Source organism: Drosophila gunungcola (assembly GCF_025200985.1).
Source record: "Drosophila gunungcola strain Sukarami chromosome 2L unlocalized genomic scaffold, Dgunungcola_SK_2 000007F, whole genome shotgun sequence".
Lineage (NCBI taxonomy): Eukaryota > Metazoa > Arthropoda > Insecta > Diptera > Drosophilidae > Drosophila > Drosophila gunungcola.
Genome location: NW_026453162.1, coordinates 948,816 through 968,788, shown reverse-complemented (window position 1 = coordinate 968,788; position 19,973 = coordinate 948,816). Strand labels below are relative to the sequence as shown.

At 40.0% G+C, this 19,973-nt stretch overlaps 2 protein-coding genes and 1 long non-coding RNA gene across 4 annotated transcripts; 1 reads left to right on the top strand and 2 right to left on the bottom strand.

Annotated features, from left to right (window-relative positions):
* Positions 1-11,269: 11,269 nt before the first annotated feature.
* On the bottom strand, positions 11,270-12,960 carry LOC128253229 (transmembrane protein 53-B). 2 transcript variants are annotated; one of them, XM_052981489.1, is made up of 4 exons: positions 12,852-12,960; positions 12,282-12,675; positions 11,866-12,226; positions 11,270-11,801 (listed from the first exon to the last, which is right to left on the bottom strand). In XM_052981489.1, the coding sequence occupies exons 1-4, from the start codon at positions 12,958-12,960 to the stop codon at positions 11,427-11,429; spliced, it is 1,239 nt and encodes a 412-aa protein (XP_052837449.1). In that variant the 3' UTR covers positions 11,270-11,426. The 2 variants fall into 2 exon arrangements, with proteins under 2 accessions (XP_052837449.1, XP_052837450.1); XM_052981490.1 differs by lacking the exon at positions 12,852-12,960 and having other exon boundaries at positions 12,282-12,754.
* On the top strand, positions 11,732-17,399 carry LOC128253251 (uncharacterized). Its single transcript, XR_008267418.1, has 3 exons — positions 11,732-11,833; positions 16,689-16,899; positions 17,191-17,399. It is a non-coding gene; the product is annotated as an uncharacterized LOC128253251 (long non-coding RNA).
* Positions 12,892-14,718, bottom strand: LOC128253228 (probable cytosolic Fe-S cluster assembly factor GL21135). The gene is made up of 4 exons (XM_052981488.1): positions 14,566-14,718; positions 14,415-14,507; positions 13,696-14,353; positions 12,892-13,640 (listed from the first exon to the last, which is right to left on the bottom strand). The coding sequence occupies exons 1-4, from the start codon at positions 14,626-14,628 to the stop codon at positions 13,024-13,026; spliced, it is 1,431 nt and encodes a 476-aa protein (XP_052837448.1). The 5' UTR covers positions 14,629-14,718; the 3' UTR covers positions 12,892-13,023.
* Positions 17,400-19,973: the final 2,574 nt, after the last annotated feature.

The following is a 19,973-nucleotide window of genomic DNA, read 5'->3' as shown; positions in this document are numbered from 1 at the left end:
AAAACTAAAGCGCACGCTGCAAATTCTGCTCGCAGTACCACAATGCATTACTGCTGGATCTCTGTCTGGAAATAACTCCCACATGTACGGGGATCCTAGCCCTTTTTGGAAACTGTGGTGGTCTTCATTGCAAACCCGTCATAACAACGCAATCAGCTTCTCTTCCTTGTCGTCCAAGTTGGCAAATGCCTCGGTCGCATTATAGATGTCCTGCTGAGCATTACAGAGTTTAGTAAACTCACTCATGTTCATTAATTTTGATTAATTTCTTTTGGATTTGCCAAAATACAAAAGTAAACAAACCCAGATCAGCTGCTCGTGCCACTCACATGTCGGAGTAGCATTAGCTAAATGCTAATGCGACAATGGAATCAGGCACATTTGAAAAGTCCACTAATGCGGCAATGGAATCAGACTATAAAACGCATTTAGCCTAATGCGCAATTATTTACACAGAGAATCCCATAAGGCTAAATGCCGCATTTATAATAAATGCGATTATTAAATGTGATTAAAAACCATTCACCCCGAACGTTTTTAGGAAAAATACCGGAAAATACCGATGTTGAACGATATTTTGTTCGTGGCACCACTACAAGAGCTGTTTTCTATATGCAAGGTTGGCGCAATTCTTCATGTCTTTTGAATATAAAATCTGTTTTGTATAAAAATGACTGAAACCTAGAGCGCACGCTGCAAATTCTGCTCGCAGTACCACAATGCGTTACTGCTCGATCTCTGGCATAAAATAACTCCCACATATAAGGGGATCCTTGCCCTATTTTAGAAACTGTGGTGGTCTCCATTGCAAAACCGTCATAACAACGCAATCAGCTTCGTTAAAATGGCATCGGGATTTCGAAAATATTTAAAAATTTAAAACGATTCCGTGTTACAAATTCCACCACTCCGCTTTTGTCGCTTACCGATGGCTTATACGTTATATTCCCTATCATTGAAATTATTACCTTATGTCCTAGTCCCAAAAAGCACCATTATCCAGCTTGCCGTGCCAAAAATTTTCCGGTTATTCCTTGACAGTGGAATTTACGTTCCTAACCGCACGTTTCTTGCCGATTTTTAGTGATGTTTTTCGGAGTAACTCAAAATTCTTGGCGGGAAAGAATTTTAATCAACTTGGCGGCCTTTTTTGTTTCTGTGAACCAAAGGCTTAATCGCAAGAGAAGGAGACCTTAGGAGGTTAACACCCCCAGGCAGCAATTTAAATAAGCCATTATTTAAAAGTTCAGATAACCATTTAACAACTAATCCATAGAATTGAAATATAAGAAAAACAAGAACAAGTACTTCTAAAAGAGTTTGATAGAGTGAAAGAACCCTCCCAAAAAATGTTGCATACATTACTGTGACTTTTGATGGACGGTAGATGGTGGATGGTGGCTCTGTGGGAAAACCAGTCCACGATCCTTCAAAAATCCGAACAGTTTCGCTTGGATGGGCTCTGTGGCTTGGACCTTAGGGATTATTTTATGATAAAAGTGGGTATTTAATGTTTCTGGCCTTATTAAACTAAAAGTAGATCAATATACGAGGCAAAAATAATCCGACGCTCCAATTTAAAAGTGTTCGTTAGTATCCATCGGTTCTACATTTTTGTATTTCCTGACTCTTACTTTTATAACTTGTTACAATATCTTGTTTTAAAAACGGTTAGTCTTTGTTATCATCATTCTGTTGAAACCTGTTGTTGTCAAATCTTTAGTTTCTATTTTGCCTAGCTTGGTTTCTAAAATAGTTTTGATTATGGAATTGGTTGTTTAACTGTGGATATGAATGATTAATATTTATGTTAGGAACAAAACTCTGTTATAATAGACTATTTAAGTTTTGCTTGGGAATAAATGATGGTTTTAATTAGAAAACGGTTGACCCGTGTTATAAAATTTCTTATTCTGATAATTTTGACTTTGCATTAAATTGTGATTCTAGTTTTTGTAAATTTCTAGTTTTTGAGCAACATGTCTTAATTTACTTGGGGAACTAACATCAAATTTAAAATCTGACGTAAATATTATATCTACTAATGCTCTTCAAAGAAAGATCCCTCGAAGGCGACAGATCCCAGGCGGCAGCGCACCCGCCTAGGACTACACCAGCAGCCCAGACATTCCCAGCCAGGGAGCGTGGGGTGCCAGCAGGAGCTACCCTGCCAGCACGCCCACCTCTCGCATCTGATAGGCCAACCTCTATCAGACAGCTGAAGAAGCAGGACGCCCTTCCAGCCCTGGGACAGCGCGGAGGACTGGACGACCCCAACAGGCGTGGCCTGCCAGGGTCAAAGGTAAAGTGGTACCTGAGGTACCTCATGCAGGGCATGACACCGGAGGAGGCCTTGAAGAAGGCAAAGGAGCCGAGGGAGCAGCCGGCATTGGGGACAGCACCGGCTGGCAAACGGCTGAACACCAGCCGCACACCACCAACGGACACCCCCAAAAGGTCTAGGCACGGCCCAGGGGCTAGTGAGACGTCCTCACGGGTCCCTGAGCAAGAGGGGCCTAGCACATCAGCAGCAGCGGCAGAAAAGGCAAAAGTGCAGGCCAGGAAGATACCTTCCCAGCCCCACCAAAACCAGAAGCCGACAACCGCTGGAGGAAGACCCTCTAGCTCGGCACCACCGGTCATCGGACCCCGTCCGACTTACGCGGAGGCTGCCAAGAAAGCCACCCTCATCAGGGTGGCTATACTCCCGGAGGGTTTCCCGGCGGCCAGCCTGACCGCAGAGGAACTATCCGGGCTCCAGGAGTCGGTCATGGACGAGATGCTCACGTCAGCGTGGAGCGGTCCCGTCGTGTTCAGGGGAATCCACTTCAGGGTGGGTTACCTGATTATCGCCTGGATGAAGGCTCAGCTGATTGGCTCAAGATTGCCGTACCTCAGCTGCGGACGTGGAAGGGAGTACCCCTAGAAACCCGCACGGGAGCAGACATCCCGGCAGCGTACAACGCCACGTTGTTCTGCCCGAGGAGCTCCGACCGGACCAACGAGGAAATATTGGCCTTCATTGGTTTCCAAAACCGGGTCGAGACGAACGCCTGGAAGGTCATCTCCAGGAAGAACGACGGAGCTGGTGCACTCCTGGTCGTAGGGATGGACCAGACCGGAAGGGATGAGATAGTGGAGCGTGATAACAAACTCAACTTCCGGTTTGGCCACGTCACCGTGAGCGGTCTGAAAAAGACCAAGAGAGCTTCGGAAGAGACGCCCAATGACGGCACATGCAAGGTTGTCGAGGATACCCTCGAACCACTGAATGTGGGGCCGAAGCTACAGAGTGGTGAGCAGGATGAACAATCCATCACCAGCATGGACATTGGGGACGACCAAGGGGATGGACACCCTATGTCATCCCAAGAGCTGGCCCAGGAGCTCCTCCTGGACGAAAGCTGCGAAGAAGCCGAGGTTACCGTGATAGACGGTGGTGGAGAGACTTGCTCTCTCTCTTAACCAGACCTCCCAAGACCTCGGGCTAGCCCTTGTACAGGAGCCATGGTGGCACCATGGCATAAAAGGCCTGTACACGAAGGACACTAAGGTAATATGCGATCCAGGAGGATCACCTCCCAGATCATGCATCGTTATAAGGAAAGATATCAATTATAGTATCTTTTCAGAGTTCATGAGCAGAGACTGCGTCATGCCATCAACGGCACAGAAGCTGCACCGAAGCTAGCAGTGGCCTCCGCCTACTTTGCCGGGGAGGAGGCCTGTCCACCGCCAGGAATACCCGGGCTAGTGGACCACTGCCGGACGAACAAGATCCCCCTCATCATAGGATGTGATGCCAACGCACATCACGTGATCTGGGGTAGCACGGATGTCAACAACAGAGGTGAGCAATTACTAGAATTTATTTTAAACAATAACCTAGAGATCTGTAATGTCGGCGCCAGGCCGACATTTGTTACTAGGGTACGAGAAGAGGTGCTAGACATAACTCTGGCAACCAATTCTTTTAAACCCCACATAAAGAATTGGCATGTGTCACCAGAAGAATCAATGTCCGACCACAGGACAATTTTGTTTGAAGTAGCCTTCAAAACAAAAAGATGTAACCCTAAAAGAAACCCCAGAAAAACAAACTGGGACAAATTCAGGTCAACTCTAGAGCTCAATCTTTCCAACGAACCGTCAGGATACCCTAGACATCCCTTGGAATTAGACAGAGCGGTAGACAACCTGGGCCACAAGATAGTAAATGCCTTTGAAGACAGTTGTCCTCTAGGCAGACAGAGGCGGGAAACAGACGCACCATGGTGGAATGCTAGTCTTGAACGACTACGAGTAACCACTCGGAAGCTCTTCAACAAACCAAAAACTGATAGAAACTGGGAACTATACAGGCAAAGCCTGACGCTCTACAACAAAAAAAATCAGGAAGGCCAAACGGAAAAACTAAAGGAACTTCTGTGAGGCAATAAGTAACGTCAACGAGGGCGCGAGACTGCAAAAAGCAATGGCTAAAAGTGCAGCGGATAGTAATTTAGCCCTGAGGAAAGGGAATAACACCTTCTCCACCACGGATCGGGAGAAATTAGAATTGCTATTTGACACGCATTTCCCGGGGAATACTCCCACTATGGGAAACGCAAGGCGTGATCAACATAGAACCCCTAGGACAGTAGCCAGTGACTGGGCAGCAGCCAAATCTATAGTTACGCCCGAGAAACTCAAATGGGCTATTGGAACCTTCCAACCATTTAAATAACCGGGATTAGACATGATCTCTCCAGCTTTCTTACAGCAGGGGCAGGAACTACTCCTAACCCGCCTAAGAAGACTAATGGTGAGCAGCCTAGCCCTCGGGTATATCCCAAGTTCATGGTGCAGCGCTAGAGTGGTCTTCATCCCCAAGATCGGGAAGAAAGACATCACCAGCCCAAAGTCCTTCAGACCTATCAGCTTAACTTCGTTTTGTTTTAAAACGCTGGAAAAACTGGTAGACTACAACATCAGAAGAACAGCTCTCAGAGACTGTCCGCTGCAAAACACACAGCATGCATATAGAGCAGGCCGTTCAACAGACACTGCACTTTATCAACTATGTCGCACCCTAGAAGGGACAATTGACAGCAAAGAAATAGCTATCTTTGCCTTTCTAGACATAGAGGGAGCCTTCGACAACACATCACATGATGCAGTTCGAGCTGCCCTGTCCAGAAGGAACATATACACTACTACGAGAAAATGGATTGGCAACCTACTTGAATCCAGGCAAGCAACATGTACACTGAGTTCGGAAAGAGTGACAATTGCTACCAGCAAAGGCTGCCCGCAAGGAGGAGTACTGTCCCCTCTGCTATGGAGTCTGCTAGTAGATGACCTTCTCAGCAAACTTGCTGGAAAAGGAATTCAATGTCAGGGATACGCCGATGACATCGTGATAATCGCCAGAGGCAAATTTGAAGCGACACTCTGCGACATCGTCCAACTCGGACTAAGGACAACGCTGGACTGGTGCAGGGAGGTTGGACTCAACTTAAATCCTGCTAAGACAGTCATCGTTCCTTTCACAAGGAAGAACAAACTACAGAGAATGAGACAAATCTCACTGCTAGGAACTCCTATAGAAACTAGCCGAGAGGTTAAATATCTAGGAATCACTTTAGATAGTAAACTGACTTTCGCTTTCCATGTCCAAAAGACATTGGAAAAGTGTTACAGAGCACTCTATACCTGTCGGAAAATTGCTGGGAAATCCTGGGGAACCAGGCCTCAGATAATACGATGGCTATACTTAATGATCGTGAGACCAATCCTCACTTACGGAGCACTTGCATGGGGCAAACGAGCTAAGCTCATCAGTATGCAAAACCAGCTAGGAAAACTACAAAGACTTGCCTGCGTATGCATGACAGGGGCAATGAGGACCTGTCCTACAACTGCCTTAGAAGTTTTGATGGAGCTAACACCACTCCACTATGTGATTGATATCCAACGCAAAGCTACACTCCTGAGAATAAGCACTGAGGGCACAGGTAGTGGTTGCATTCTAAATAACAGGGATGCGACTAATCCCCTAATACTCCACCCTAGGGATGAAATGACAGCCGAACTAATCTTCGAGCAGAACTTCACAGCACACCTAGGCAATAAGAAAGATTGGACCACACTGTCTGAAGTGCACCCGATGGCTAAACACACCATTGCATGGTACACAGATGGATCCCTGACACAACAAGGCACGGGCCTTGGAGTGGTAGGGCCTCGCATAAAATACCACGAATCCCTTGGCCAATATACCAGCATATTCCAGGCTGAGGTATGTGCCATTGGACGTTGTGCGGAGCTCAACATACAGCGTGGATATAAGGAAAAGGACATATCGATCCTTTCGGACAGCCGAGCAGCAATTACTGCTTTACATAGCAACAAAATCACCTCGAAGCTAGTCCTAGAGGTGAAGAGTAAGCTGAATATACTGGGCAGCCGAAACAGGCTGGCCCTCAGATGGATTCCGGTACATAAGGATATATCCGGAAATGAACTTGCCGATAAAATGGCAAAACTTGGAGCCGAACAGCCCCTGGTAGGCCCAGAGCCATACTGTGGCATAGGGAGGCACACTATAAAAGAATACCTTAGGAAAGTGGAAGGCGCCATGAGACAAGAACACTGGAGAAATACTGGGGAACTGGGGAAAATTCACTTAGGATCGTTACCGGATTACTAACCGGGCACTGTAGACTGAAAAGTCACCTAGGTAAGATGGGAATAACCAGCAGTAGAACTTGCAGATTCTGCGACATAGAGGACGAAACCTCTAGACACATCATTGCAGACTGTCCGGCGTTAGCAAGTATAAGATGTAAAATCTTAGGAACCAGAACTCTTACACCTGAGCTCCTAGGAAGAATCAACCCACTAAAACTCCTCGACTTTATTCGAGGAAGCGGGTTGATATCTGAGCTGTAGGCTCTGAATGGGGGTACAATAGATCTTACAGGTCGCGGTACACTGGACACCCCGATATTAATAATAATGCTCTTCAAATAATCACTTTATAGCTGTGGTCATTGCGCTATGGTCCAAAATTCAACATTTTTGGCATAAACTCTCAAAATAAACCTAATTTTTGGGAGACTTAAGTAGAATTTCGAAACTGTCAAAATAAACATAATTTTTGGGAGACTTAAGTAGAATTTCGAAAACAATTGCTTGCCAGTTTGACCACGCATTCCCACCGCCCCAATACAAACCACATAACAAAAAAAATAGTCCAAATATGGCGTATTTAAAAAAAAATTAGTCAATAAGATGGTTATTATAAATAATTTAAAAAAATCTTCGTGGTATCTCGGTACAAACTTTTTTTTAAGTAGAATTTTTTTTTTAATTTATTTTTTTTTTTACACATTTTGTGTCACGTATGCGTAGATAATGTGTGTAAAGGGATTTTTGGATACGATACATATTTCTCGTAATATTTCTAGTAATAAGTGGTTAAATGGGAATATTCTTTTTATTTTCTCAAAATGTCCATAACTTTGTCAATTTTCGTCGAAATCCGGTAAAATTAGGAATATTCTCTAGAAATTTTCATCAATTTTCAGAAATGGTTATCATCACTCACCACATGAGTCTGCATAGTTGAATTCCGAGCCGATGTCTTGCGTGTTCTATTTAGAATTTCGGCAAAATTCAAAATTTTAATGTTTTTTGAAATAATAAAAACAGTTGACAATCAAAACTTTATGTTCCTGTGTCATTTCAATATCCAAAACAAAATTGTCAAACTTTGTTGTATTTTTGACCAAATCTGAAGAAATGTAAAGGGGCCCTTAAATAAATTGACTCGATTTTACCGATTTCAATACTAGAAATAATTTTTTCTTTTCTTAGATATTTCCACTATTTGGTCTTTAGTTTGTCTGCTTTCTTCTATAATTTTTATCATATAACTCTTTAAGGCGTCTTCTTTGCGTTTGTTCTGTTTCCAAACTTCGAAGCAGGCTGCTTGGGTGAACGCAACAAGTATTGCTTTTTGAAAACTAGCAAAAAAAATAATTAGAAATTGGTTTTTGAGTATTTTGTAAAAAACCTTTGATTTATACCTTGAAGGCGTTTGGAGGCTGTTAAAAGTAAAGTTTAACAGAACATGAGTGCTTGTTATAATAACCAAGATTTAAACTTTTGCAACTCATTGGTCATATATGTATGTATATATATATATATATATATAACGTTTAGTAATTATTAATTTACATAACTTGACAATTAATTTTCATTACCCCACTTTTAGTTTTGAATGATATTGGAGTCGAAAGTTGTTCAATTTTTCCCGCACTTTTAGCTGAATCGAAATAACTCTCTAACAGTGCACAACACATTAAGGGATTCTGAAGAAAATGTTTCAACTTTTTTCATACTATCTAACTATTAAGGAATCAAAAACAAAACCGCATAAAATTATTTAACAACAAAAAAATCATTTTTGCCAAAAATTTTAATTTTGGACCATAGTGCATTGCACTATTCTCTTCTTTTTAGATTTGTTTACTTGTAGTAGACCGATCAGCTGTTTTTGCATCAACGGGTGAATGGGTCGCTACAACTCTTTTAAGGGGGCATTCTGGACTAGATATTTGAAAAAATCGATATTTTTGGTATGCATATTTTGAATGCAATATGAATATGATCCTCAAACGATTTTTCAAAATTCGAATTGTTTTAGGAGGCACAGCCGATTTAGTTACGTGGCGTCTGAGACATTATACATAATTTAAATAAATCTTAAACTTTTTCGCGAATCTACTATTATTGAGGTGGTTGACATGATATTTCAAGTTATACTGAACCGATTCCTTTGAAATTTGGTATATATTCAAATATTCAAAAAGGTCGATCAAGTTGGTTAAAAAACATTTTTTCGACTCCGTTTTGTTATTTTTATTTTTTTTTTTTTAGTAGTCAACCCGATAACGACATATTAAATATTTACTAATGAAGAGTTTGTTTGATTTTTTTTTCCGATCTCTACAAGGGTTGAAATCATGTCAGCCAGGACGCAGCTTTTTTTTCGAAGACCCCAATCCACAGGCCTGTAACTCGGCGAATATTGAGTTTTTTTTTTGGTTTTTTCTTGGTTCTGTATTCCTAAACTGTCAATAGCAACCAAATAAAAAACTGTATACTAAAAATGGTTTTCATTTCTTTTTTATCTAACTTTAAAAAATGCCTGAAATGTATGCTTCTAGACCAGAATATCCTTAAGCGGCTGTGTGCAGACGCTATAATACTATAAACCAAGTTGCTGTTCGAGCCTTTTGTTCACTCTTTTAAACAGTAGATATTGGTGCAAAATAAATTTAAATAGTATCCAAACAATTTTAAATTAAGTCTTAGACCTTGTGCAGTGGTCGCAAAGTTTCCATATTAATTAGTCATTCGGCACAAAAGCCAGTATTGTATTGTCAATTTTTTGATGTCGTTCACAAAGAAGACAAATTTTTTAGTTAGAAAGCTGAATTCCGTTTTTGAAGAAACAACGGACCGTCCTGTCCGAGCTGCTATACAGGAAACTTCTTCTATAGCGCACCGTGTCTGAATGTGCTTAAATTGTTGCCAAGATGCTGGTTACCGTACGAAAAAGCTAAGAAATTCGCGTACGGCCATTGCATCACATTAACGAGCAAGTTTAACGGTTACATAAAGAATATTTTAGTATTAAAAAAAATATTAATCGTACAAGCAAAACCTTTAAAAATTTCAAGAAATCTGGACTGAATCTAAAAAGTATGGTATTCACATTCCAAGATGCTGAAAGATGATAAAAAAAAAGAAATCAGCAACTTCAAAAACGGTGCGGATTTGAAGAATTCTTAAATTTTTCAATTTTATTTTTAAATGGAAAATCGGATATAAAAATGTTTCCTTTTTTGTTGTTGTTTATTTAGGTATTAAAGCCTTAATTTGAATTTCAACTTGAAATTAACAGAGATATAGAAGATTTGGATGAATAATAGTCCACGTATGTATGTAGTTGTCCTGAATTTGCGTAAAGACTACGAAAATTAAAATACGCCCTTATCAAATTTTAATAAAACCTCAGCAAATGTTTCTTTTTTTCCACTATACACACTTAATTGGGTCACTCCATGTTGTATAATTAGAAATATGTAAAAACCGCTTGATCTGCTAAAATATGTAGATAAACAGGAAATAAAAGAAGTTTGATTTTTTGATCCCATCACGGGGGTTAAGTCTTGTAACCTGGATTATAGCCATACATATTTTATATTTCTTTAGCCGTTTGTAAAAGTGAAAAGGTTATTATTTCGTTAAGGCCCAATAAATAACACCAAGTCTACGCCACCTATATAAAAATAAATGTATGAGTGATAAACTTTAAAAATAAACCGCATTCTGTCAACTTTTTTTTTGTGTGCCTTAAATTCACCAAAGCGCAACGTACATACACACATTTGTATAAGGGGGTGAGACTAGGACCTTAGATTTTTTTCATACCAAAATAATTACCTTAATGTACATACATACATACATAGTACATATATTGTTTTCGAGTCAGCGCACACATGTTCTGCTGTCATCGTGTCTTGTATTATTCTTCGCTATTTAAACTTTCTCTCAGCTGGCTGAATTTTGTTATAAATTTAGCTTGCGAATTTCTGTTTTTCGTTCCTTGGAAAACCACGTGCTCGTGATCTGGCTTTTAAACGGTGTTTAAATTTAGGATAAAATTTATAAAAAAAACAGGATAGTAGCGTTAAAGAAAAATTTGCATTGACTGCACAGACTGTGTCAATTATATATGTACATATTTTTAATTTATATTGTTCATTTCAATTCTTATTTATATTTATTTCACTATTTTTAATTACAAGTTTTTCAGAGTTCTATATTTGTTGATGTTTGGCTTAGGAACTGAGAAAATTTCCTTTTTGAAATACTTAAACCATTTATTGAACCGATGACGAAATAAGGGAAGAGGTTTGTTGCAAGCACAAGGGTATCATCAAAAATACATTAAAATGTATTCTTTACCAAAAGGGTAGTAAGGTACGAAGTCCAACAGTCCCAGTTATTATTTACGGAACCTCTGAGCTTGCCGTAGATTTTGAAACACTAGCTATTTTGCTTTATATATCTGGATTTTTGAAAACGTTTTGATATTCTTTGATAATTTTTTAAAAATTTGTTTATTTTTAATTTTTCACATTTTTATTTCTTTAAGTTACAATTTAAAAGCTTAATTAGTTCTCGATTTGGAAACTCCAAAAAAGACTGAATATTTAATGTGTAGTATGTATTTATTTCAGTAAGTTTCAAATTCGTTTCTACATTCAAGCGCTTTAAATTTTCAATAATTATATTCGTTTAAAAGATATATTTTGCATGTTTTTTCCGTAGGTGATTTAGTTGTGCTTTTTAACTCGTGGGCTGCCCTTCTATTCGTACTTTTGGTTTGATCGACATATTATTTCTGAGTTCAAACTTGGCTCATAATTGCCGGCCACTTTCAGAGCAGGTATTGCCATACATTTTTTTATAAAGTTACACACACTCTGGATGTACTGTTTAGGATACTTGGTGTAGATCTTCACGTGCTCGGCATTTTCGAAGCATACTGACGATACCTCAATGCCCTGCTCGCGTCGAAGTCGGATAAACTTCTCAACATCTCGGTATGGGATGACAATGTCACTTTTTGAGTATAAAAACAGCTGTGGGAACTTATTGTTCTCCTTCTTTAGTTCGACAAACGGGCTGTGGTGGACCGAAGACGACTGCACAAAAATACTTTTGAAGGCGGAAACAGATTCCTGAAACAACAAAGAGCAGTATAAGTAACAATGTAAGTTTGTGCTATTACTTAGCTTCGCCAACCTCTACAAACCACATAATTGTAAGGGTAATGGTTATGGCCAGTGCCGTTAAGCAGTTGCAGCGTTTTTTCCGTCCATAAATAGCTGTGATGGCGCGATACAAACCGAGCATTCTCCGCTCCCCAGGGGCCGAGTCGAAAATCACTCCGCGCACTTGCAGCGGGGACTTGTACTTGATCACAGCTTGATTAATATGTTGGTAAAGGTAGGCTCCGCCATTCGAGAATATGTGAAATATTAGAGGGTGGGCATCAAAATTCATATCCTGGATCAGTTTGAGGATTTTCTCGCCGATTGAAACCATTTCAGATCGCTTCCAAAACAGGGTATCTACCGGGGCCGTATATCTGACAGTTATAAGGCTAAAAACAACGAGACGTAACTAAATTGGTGTACCAACGCTTACATTCAACTTACCCCTTATCCTCATAGATTTTCGAATATTTCATTAGGTATCGATCCTGGCAGCCCGCCCATCCCAACAGCATTACGATGGGCACGTTGATGTCCTCGCTGTCATAAGCGTTTGCCAGTACAAAGTCCTGTTCAGACGAGGGCTTCGGGAACTTTATGAAGTACTCCAACGAGTCCACCTCCTGTGGTGGTAGGGAACAACGCCCAGAGTTGTGTATTGTCGCCGCCACTTCTTTAGGTTTGCTGCCTATCTCGTCCGTTTTCAGCCCATAAGGATGCAAAAGCGAGGACGACATCTTGTCATTCTTATTGCACTTGGATCTTTGTAAAGGGAGTTCTATTTTCTTTTTTTTTTTTTGCCTGGTCACGCAAAGACTACTGCCAGGATACGGTTGGTCTGGAACGGAAAGCGCAATATTGATTTTGTCAGCAGTTTATAGTTTAGAACGTAAACGATAGTCTTGCTAAGGTGTTTGCTCCAGGCCGTTGATTTTTCTTTCGCAGCACAGATCCTCAGCCACAAGTAACACGTTTTGACCATTCGCTACCGCACAAGTTCTCTTGCTACAATACCTGGCGATAGCAACTTGCCGCATTCCAATGAAAAAATCCGTTGTAGGTGCTTTTTCACTCGCCTGTGCTCGCCAATGGGTTGGTCATGCGCACTCACTTTATTTGCCATTACAAGGACTATCAAATTCAGTCATAAAAATCATTCTTACAAAGAAAGTCAAGCACCTAACATTTACCACTTAATATTTAATGCCGTACTGAGCTTCTCCACAGCATGGTAACTAGTGTGAAGTAGCTCATAACATTTTTCCGTGTGAAAGCCGTCTAGAAAGTCTCTATAAATGTGTTTCGTTATGCCGTTTTCGGGTTGGGAGCGCGGAAGCTTCTTGTATAGCTCTTCCAGTTGTAGTGTTAGCTCGCGGACGTGTTGTCCCGTGGTGGGGCGTACCTGTGCACCACCATTTATGCAGCCTGAGGGACAAGCCATTACCTCCACAAAATGGTAGTTCGCCCCTTTTCCTCGCTTTAGTTTTTGCACTAGATTCTGAATATTTCGGAAGCCGTTGGCAATAGCAAACTTTAAGACATCCTTGCCATCCTTTTCAAGAATAATCTCCCGAAAGTCGCGATTCCTTAACTGTTTGAATTCTAGCTCTTTGGGCATGGTTTCGTTAAAAAGCTGATGAGCAACGAACTTGAATATGTGCTCTGCATAACCGCCAGACAAAGTCGACTCGTGGGCCCACACCATGGATTCGGGTCTTACATCAGACCAGGGCCAGTCCATATTATCAAGATCGTGTTGTGGCAGTGTACGCTCATCCTCGGTCAGCATCTGTTCCACTTCGACTGCAAAAGGTATATATACTGATCACAACTCGAATGTCATGATTGCCTCACCTACCTGATGTAATTACGCAGTCCACGTCCCGTGACTTATTCTGTTCGTTAAAGAAGTCCTCCCGGGAGGCCTCAAGTTTCTTGTCGTAGCAGGGCATCACGGTCACATGGTAGATTCGTGACCCAGGAATATTCAGCTTTTTTGCCAGAAATTGCTTTACTAGCACCCCCATTATTTGCTGCGGCGATCGGGTAGTGGAAAGGTAAGGCAGAATGAAATTTCCGTGCGTTTTCTCCGCGTAACACACCCATCCCGGACAAGACGAGCTGAGCATTGTTAAGTTTGCATTGTTACGGTACCGTTCCAAAAATTCTTGACGGCATTCGAGCAGCGCCAAGTCGTCAGCCACTTTGGTGCATAGAACATAGTCAGCTCCTAAACTGCGAAAGTACCCTGCTAGATGACGCGCAGCATCCTCCGCACTGATCTGATAGCGATGGGCTAAGCTCAGGAGAGGCTGGATAGCCACGGTGAACACGATGGTACGCACGTTTTCGTAATCCCCAGTAGCCTTTTTCTTAGCGTTCTCACGCAGGACCTTGAGTAGCTCTTCTTGGCTCTGCTGTGTGATTAGTACTCCTTCGGCAGATGTGATGCACCCCGAACAAGCCAGGCAGTCTTGAAGAGTGATTTCCACTTTCTGAAGCTTTTGCTTTCCACTCTGCAAAAATATTTTCGACATACAATTATAATACATGAGATATTAGCTATTAACGACCCACTTCGGATTCCTCATAGCAGCTTTCTCCTTCCACTGTGATTTGCGCACCAGTTTTCGACTTTGTCCTATCTATAGGCACGGGCTTAATGCATTCCTAACAATCAATCAAATTTTATTATATTAACATACGCTAGTATTGTGGTGTAATGTACCTGTGAAGGCGTAATAAAATCGTCTATATCGGTGAGCTGTAGTGCTCCACTGAACCTAGACATGACCTTTATTTGATCCGGAAAACTTCAATAAGTAAAATGTTTGATAGGTGCAGAATATATCCTTATATATATATATATATACTGTTGTTATCGCTAAATGTAATACTTATGTACATCGTTACATTTTTTCCCAAATATATAAATATCGATGTTTTTATGTAATCTTATGGTCTTTTCACACTAGTTGCCCAATAACACAGGGCCCATCCGAGCGTAACGGTTGGGATTTTTGAAAGATGCAAAACTCGTGTTCCCACAGAGCCATCATCCAAAAAGTTGACAGTCAGAGGACAACATTGTTCGAAGGCGGTCTTTTAACTGTAGCAAACTCCTTACCTTGAATTTATTTTATTAAATCCCGTGGAATAATGGCTGAAAGGTTATCTTAACGTTTATATAATGGCTTACATTCTTTATACATAATTGCTGCCTGGGGGAGCGTTAAACTTCAAACCCCCACTTCTCTTTTAATAAGTGTGCTGTATGTCATGAAATACCAACAGAAATAAGTATTTTTAAAGAATTTATGTGATTTTTAATTGGCAATTTTGGAATTTTAGAAAGATTGAGATTAATAACGCAATTAAACATCTTAATGGCAGAATATTAAATTTCAAGTTTCCTCTCCTTCTTTTTTCGGTTTTCCGATAAACTGCTTTTGCAACAGTTTGCTTGTTTTTCTGTGGGTCGCAACAACTTTTCTGCAAAAACTCTTTCAAACGGCTGTGTGAAGTCCGTATAATAGCTTAGTAATAGCCTGATTCCATTGATGCATTGAAACGCATTTAGCCTTATGCGCAGTTATTTACACAGGGCTAAGTGCCGCATTCCAAATAAATGCGATAATTAAATGAGATTAAAAACTATTCGTCCCGAACGTATTTAGAAAAAAAAAAACGGAAAATACCGATGTTTAACGATATTTTATTTGTGCCACCACTTCAACAGCTGTTTTCTATATGCAAAGTTGGGGCATTTTTTGATGTCTTTTGAATATAAAATCTAGTTTGTATAAAAATTACTGAAAACAAGAGCGCACGCTGCAATTTCTACTCGCAGTACCACATTGCATTACTGGTGGATCTCTGGCATAAAATAACTCCCACATATACGGGGATCCTTGCATTTTTTAGAAACAGTGGTGGTCTCCATTGCAAACCCGTCAAACAACGCAATTAGCTTCTCTTCCTTGTCGTCCAAGTTGCCTCGGTCGCATTATGCATATCCTGCTGAGCATTAAAGAGTTGAGTAAACTCACTCATATTCATAATTTTTAATTTTTTTCTTTTGGATTTGCCAAAATTTAAAAGAAAACACACCCAGATCAGCTGGAGTAACATTAGCTAAATGCTAATGCGCCAATGGAATCAGGCACATTTAAAAAGTCCACAAATGCGGCAATGGAATTGACCGATAGACTACTTTTGCAAACACGTGCGCCAGAGTGTATGTGTCTCAAAAACTTTTTTGTTTGATCTGTATATGAAATCTAACAACGTCTGGGAAGGTAACAGCAATTTGTAGAATTACAATTAAAATTTAAATTCTCCTGCTATTGCCAGCTTTTTTGTAATTGTTTGTTGTTGTAAGAAGAGATTGTTGGCGGATGGTTGGAGTTAATAGCTTGTAAGATTTGTGAGTGTTCCATCTTCAAGATAAATTGATACAATTATTTTCGGTTTTCAGGCTTGTATTTGTTAAGTATTAATTTATGTTGTCGGAACTTCAGTTTTAGAAATTTTATCGAATTTTGTCGAGCTCTATCATCTATTTTAGGAAACCTTTCATTATAACATGTATGGGAAAGATTGAAAAATAATCTATTTCCCATGAAATATTCTATCTATGACCGAAGCTGGTTTGTCAGAAGTGGAGTTTAAAAATAAAATTGGATGGAAATTAAAATTACTGAAGTATAGGTACTACACACAAAAAATAATCGTATAGTTCAATTTGATAACGACTGTTCAATTTGATAATTACAAGAGATTTTTATTTTAACCATTGAAAAATGTAAATTTGATGTTGGAAAATGGTATTTTTCAATTTCTTTATCTTAGCAAGTTTAAAAAGTCGAAGAAAAGAGAGTCCTGCAAGATGGCGACAAAAAATTAAATAAGTTAGAGGGAGAAGGACAGTTACGAAATTCGAACTCCCGAGCTGTACACGTGTTGTCCTGCTTACATGGTTTTCGCATTGCTTGTTTTTCTGTGATTTGACTTTAATCTTTTCACATGGGTAGTGCGTTTTACAAGTGCAGCGCAAGAAAAGGTGAGTAGTGATTTTTAAACTTTATAAACAAGTGATAGGTGGATTGTAAATAACTAGTTAAAAAAGTTATTGTTTTAGCATTTAAATTTCATAATGTATGTGTATGTGTGTCTATCCCAGACATACACGTTTTTGAAATATAAGGTCACTTATGCATTATTTTTGCCGGCCGGCGTATTCACTCACACACTATAAATGTTTAAGGTTTCAAGTTTAAAACTCGACTTTTAGTCAATCATCACAACGAGAAAACAGGACCTAATTCCATTTTACTTTATATTTTCTTTCCAGAATTTAAGCCAGAAGCTTAAGTATCAGCAGAAACCGCATATACATACATATGTACGATTCAACCACAACATTTTGGAAAATTAATTTTCAAAAGAAATATTTTGTATTTATAAATAAATGAAAGCATCATACATATTTTAAGTTATTTCTAAAACAAATGTACATACTCTTAACAAGTGTTAACATAATTGTTAAAAAAAAACAGTCTCGCTTCTGCATTTATTTTTAAAAAATATTTAATACACAATAATATCAATTTGTTTTTTAATATCATATATGCTATAATAAAGTTTTGATATTAAATTAGGAAATTTACAACATGGTCGATTCAACATTTTAATATAAAAAAATGATAAATATATTGATACTGTTTTTGTGTAAAATTGATATGTCAAAATCGTACGGAATTTCATCAGAATAGGTATCATATCTAATCATTTTTTTCTGTGTGCCTAAAATAATGAATAAAACAAACAAAAACCTTTTAATTAAAATTTACAAATTCGGCGTTGGTGGTGCCGGAGAGGTGGGACGGAACTGAGCTTATGGCGGCGGGAGCGGGAGCTGCGCCAGCGACTGCCATAACTGCTTAGCGGTTGTGCTCTACAGCTTGGCCTCCTCGTATTTCGCTCCTTGTCGGATAGCTCCACGTAGGTGAAATCTCTTCGCTGGTCGCGGATGGTCATTGTGCTACGTTTTGGGAAAGATGTAAACCTCGAAAGACGTAACTTCAATTGTTCTATGTCCTCCTCTTTCTGTTGTTCGTTGATTTCGTGCCGAGATCGTGTTGAACCGTTATTTCAACAATATTGGTAAACCGTTATTGCCTACGATACACCGTATCGCCATTCCTCTTTTTTTCCGGTGCAGTGCTAGTTCTGATGACGGCAACGAGATTTGGGTTTGGCTTCGGCTTGTGATCGTTAAATTTTCAGTGGCCGTTTCTCGAACCTTCGTCGGGTTCATCTGACTGTTGGGATTTTACTTCGCTTGTGTGTGCGGCTTAGTCAGTGTGTGTTATGTCGTCCCTAAGCTTACATATCACCGGTGATATAAAACTGATCATTTTGAACGGCCCATCGTACCTCGGCGCGAGTTTTGCTGCGAACCCTTCCACTGCTTTCGACAGATGCTGTTCCTTGGCCAATACCGTGTTCCCGACATTCTGTTCTGTACCTTGGTCCTGTGCTGTCTTTTACATATTCCTTCGAACTAACTCGAATATTTCTTGAAGCTTTACAGCGTATTCTGTCGGTTTCTGCGTTTGCTGTCCTGTTCAAACTGTTTGCTTAACATATAGTGCTTTCGGTAGTCGCTGGTCTCTTCCTTGCACGATAAATGCTGGGGAATACCCCGTGGAGTTTGCTATACTTGTGTTCACTGCAAGCTGCAGTTGCGGCCATTTTTTGTCCCAGGTTCTTTGGTCTTCCCCTGCGTACTCTCGGGTTCGGGTTCTCTTGTGGCGTATATGGGTCCGTGAACTGGTGTCGAACACCAGCTCCTCTGCAAACTTTTTAAAGGATTTACTTAGGAATTACAGCCAGTTGTCAGTAATTAGAACTTTCGGTTTTTGCAATTATTCTTTTCGAATCGCTTTCTGCAGTGTTTCTGTCGTTGCCCTTCGCATCGGTACTATCTCGGTCCACTTAGAGCATCGGTCGATCAACGTTCGTTTCCGAGTTTTGCCCTGGGCAGTGGCCCAATGAAATCCCCGCACACCGTGGCCCATAGTTCACCTGGAATCTGAGTGAGCATTTTGCTTGGCTTGTATTTTAAGTAGCTCTCACAATTTTGTGCGTACTTCCTGGAAAACGGCGTCTTCCCGCTACCCTTGCGATTATTCAGTTGTCCCTTTCTGTAAGCGATCTCGAAATCATATTGCTTCAGTTCCAGCGCCCACACAGCGTTTCTTCCTGACGGACTTTCGATGCTATTTAACCACTTTGGTGGGAATTTAACCAAAAAGTAGCTTGGGTTCGGCTATAGCTATGTTAAATCGACCTTGTTGTAAATTTCCTATTTTAATATCATAACTTTATTATTGCATATATTATATTAAAAAAAACAAATTGATATTATTGTGTATTAAATATTTATTAAAAATAAATATAGAAACATAAGCGAGACTGTTATTTTTTACAATTATGTTAACACTTGCTAGGAAAATGTACATTTGTTTTAGAAATAACTTAAAACATATATGATGCTTTAATTTATTTATAAATACAAAATATATCTTTCGAAAATTAATTTTCCAAAATTTTGTGGTTGAATCGTACATATGTGAAAAGACCACGATCTCCCTCTGAATGAAAACACTTTATATCAACTGATAATTATATTCTTTATTGACCATCCGCTCTGGTCGGTGACTCTGGAACTAATAATAAGGCGTTGCCAACGGATTGGCAAAGTACCAGCCAAACCTACTGTGGAGATAGGGAGAGAACATTAGACGGAGTCTCAGGTCCTCGTTTGGTATATGCTGCTTACTAGACATCGAATCCTCCTGTCCCGTTAAAGCATAGAATTTCGAGACATCCTGTGAGCTTAAAGTCTCTGGCGTTGGCTGTAAAGATATCGAAGTTGAAGGAAAGGAGTCGGCGTCGACGTCCACCGGATTTTTCGACATAGAAGATTTAGTCTCTACTATCTTTTTTAAATGACCAACGTTTCTGGTATACGTCTTACCACCCCCGAGTATCTGGACAACATTTCCTTCTCGCTTAGTAACCTCATAAGTGGTCGTATCAAATGTAGGTGTCAATTTGTGTGGGAATACT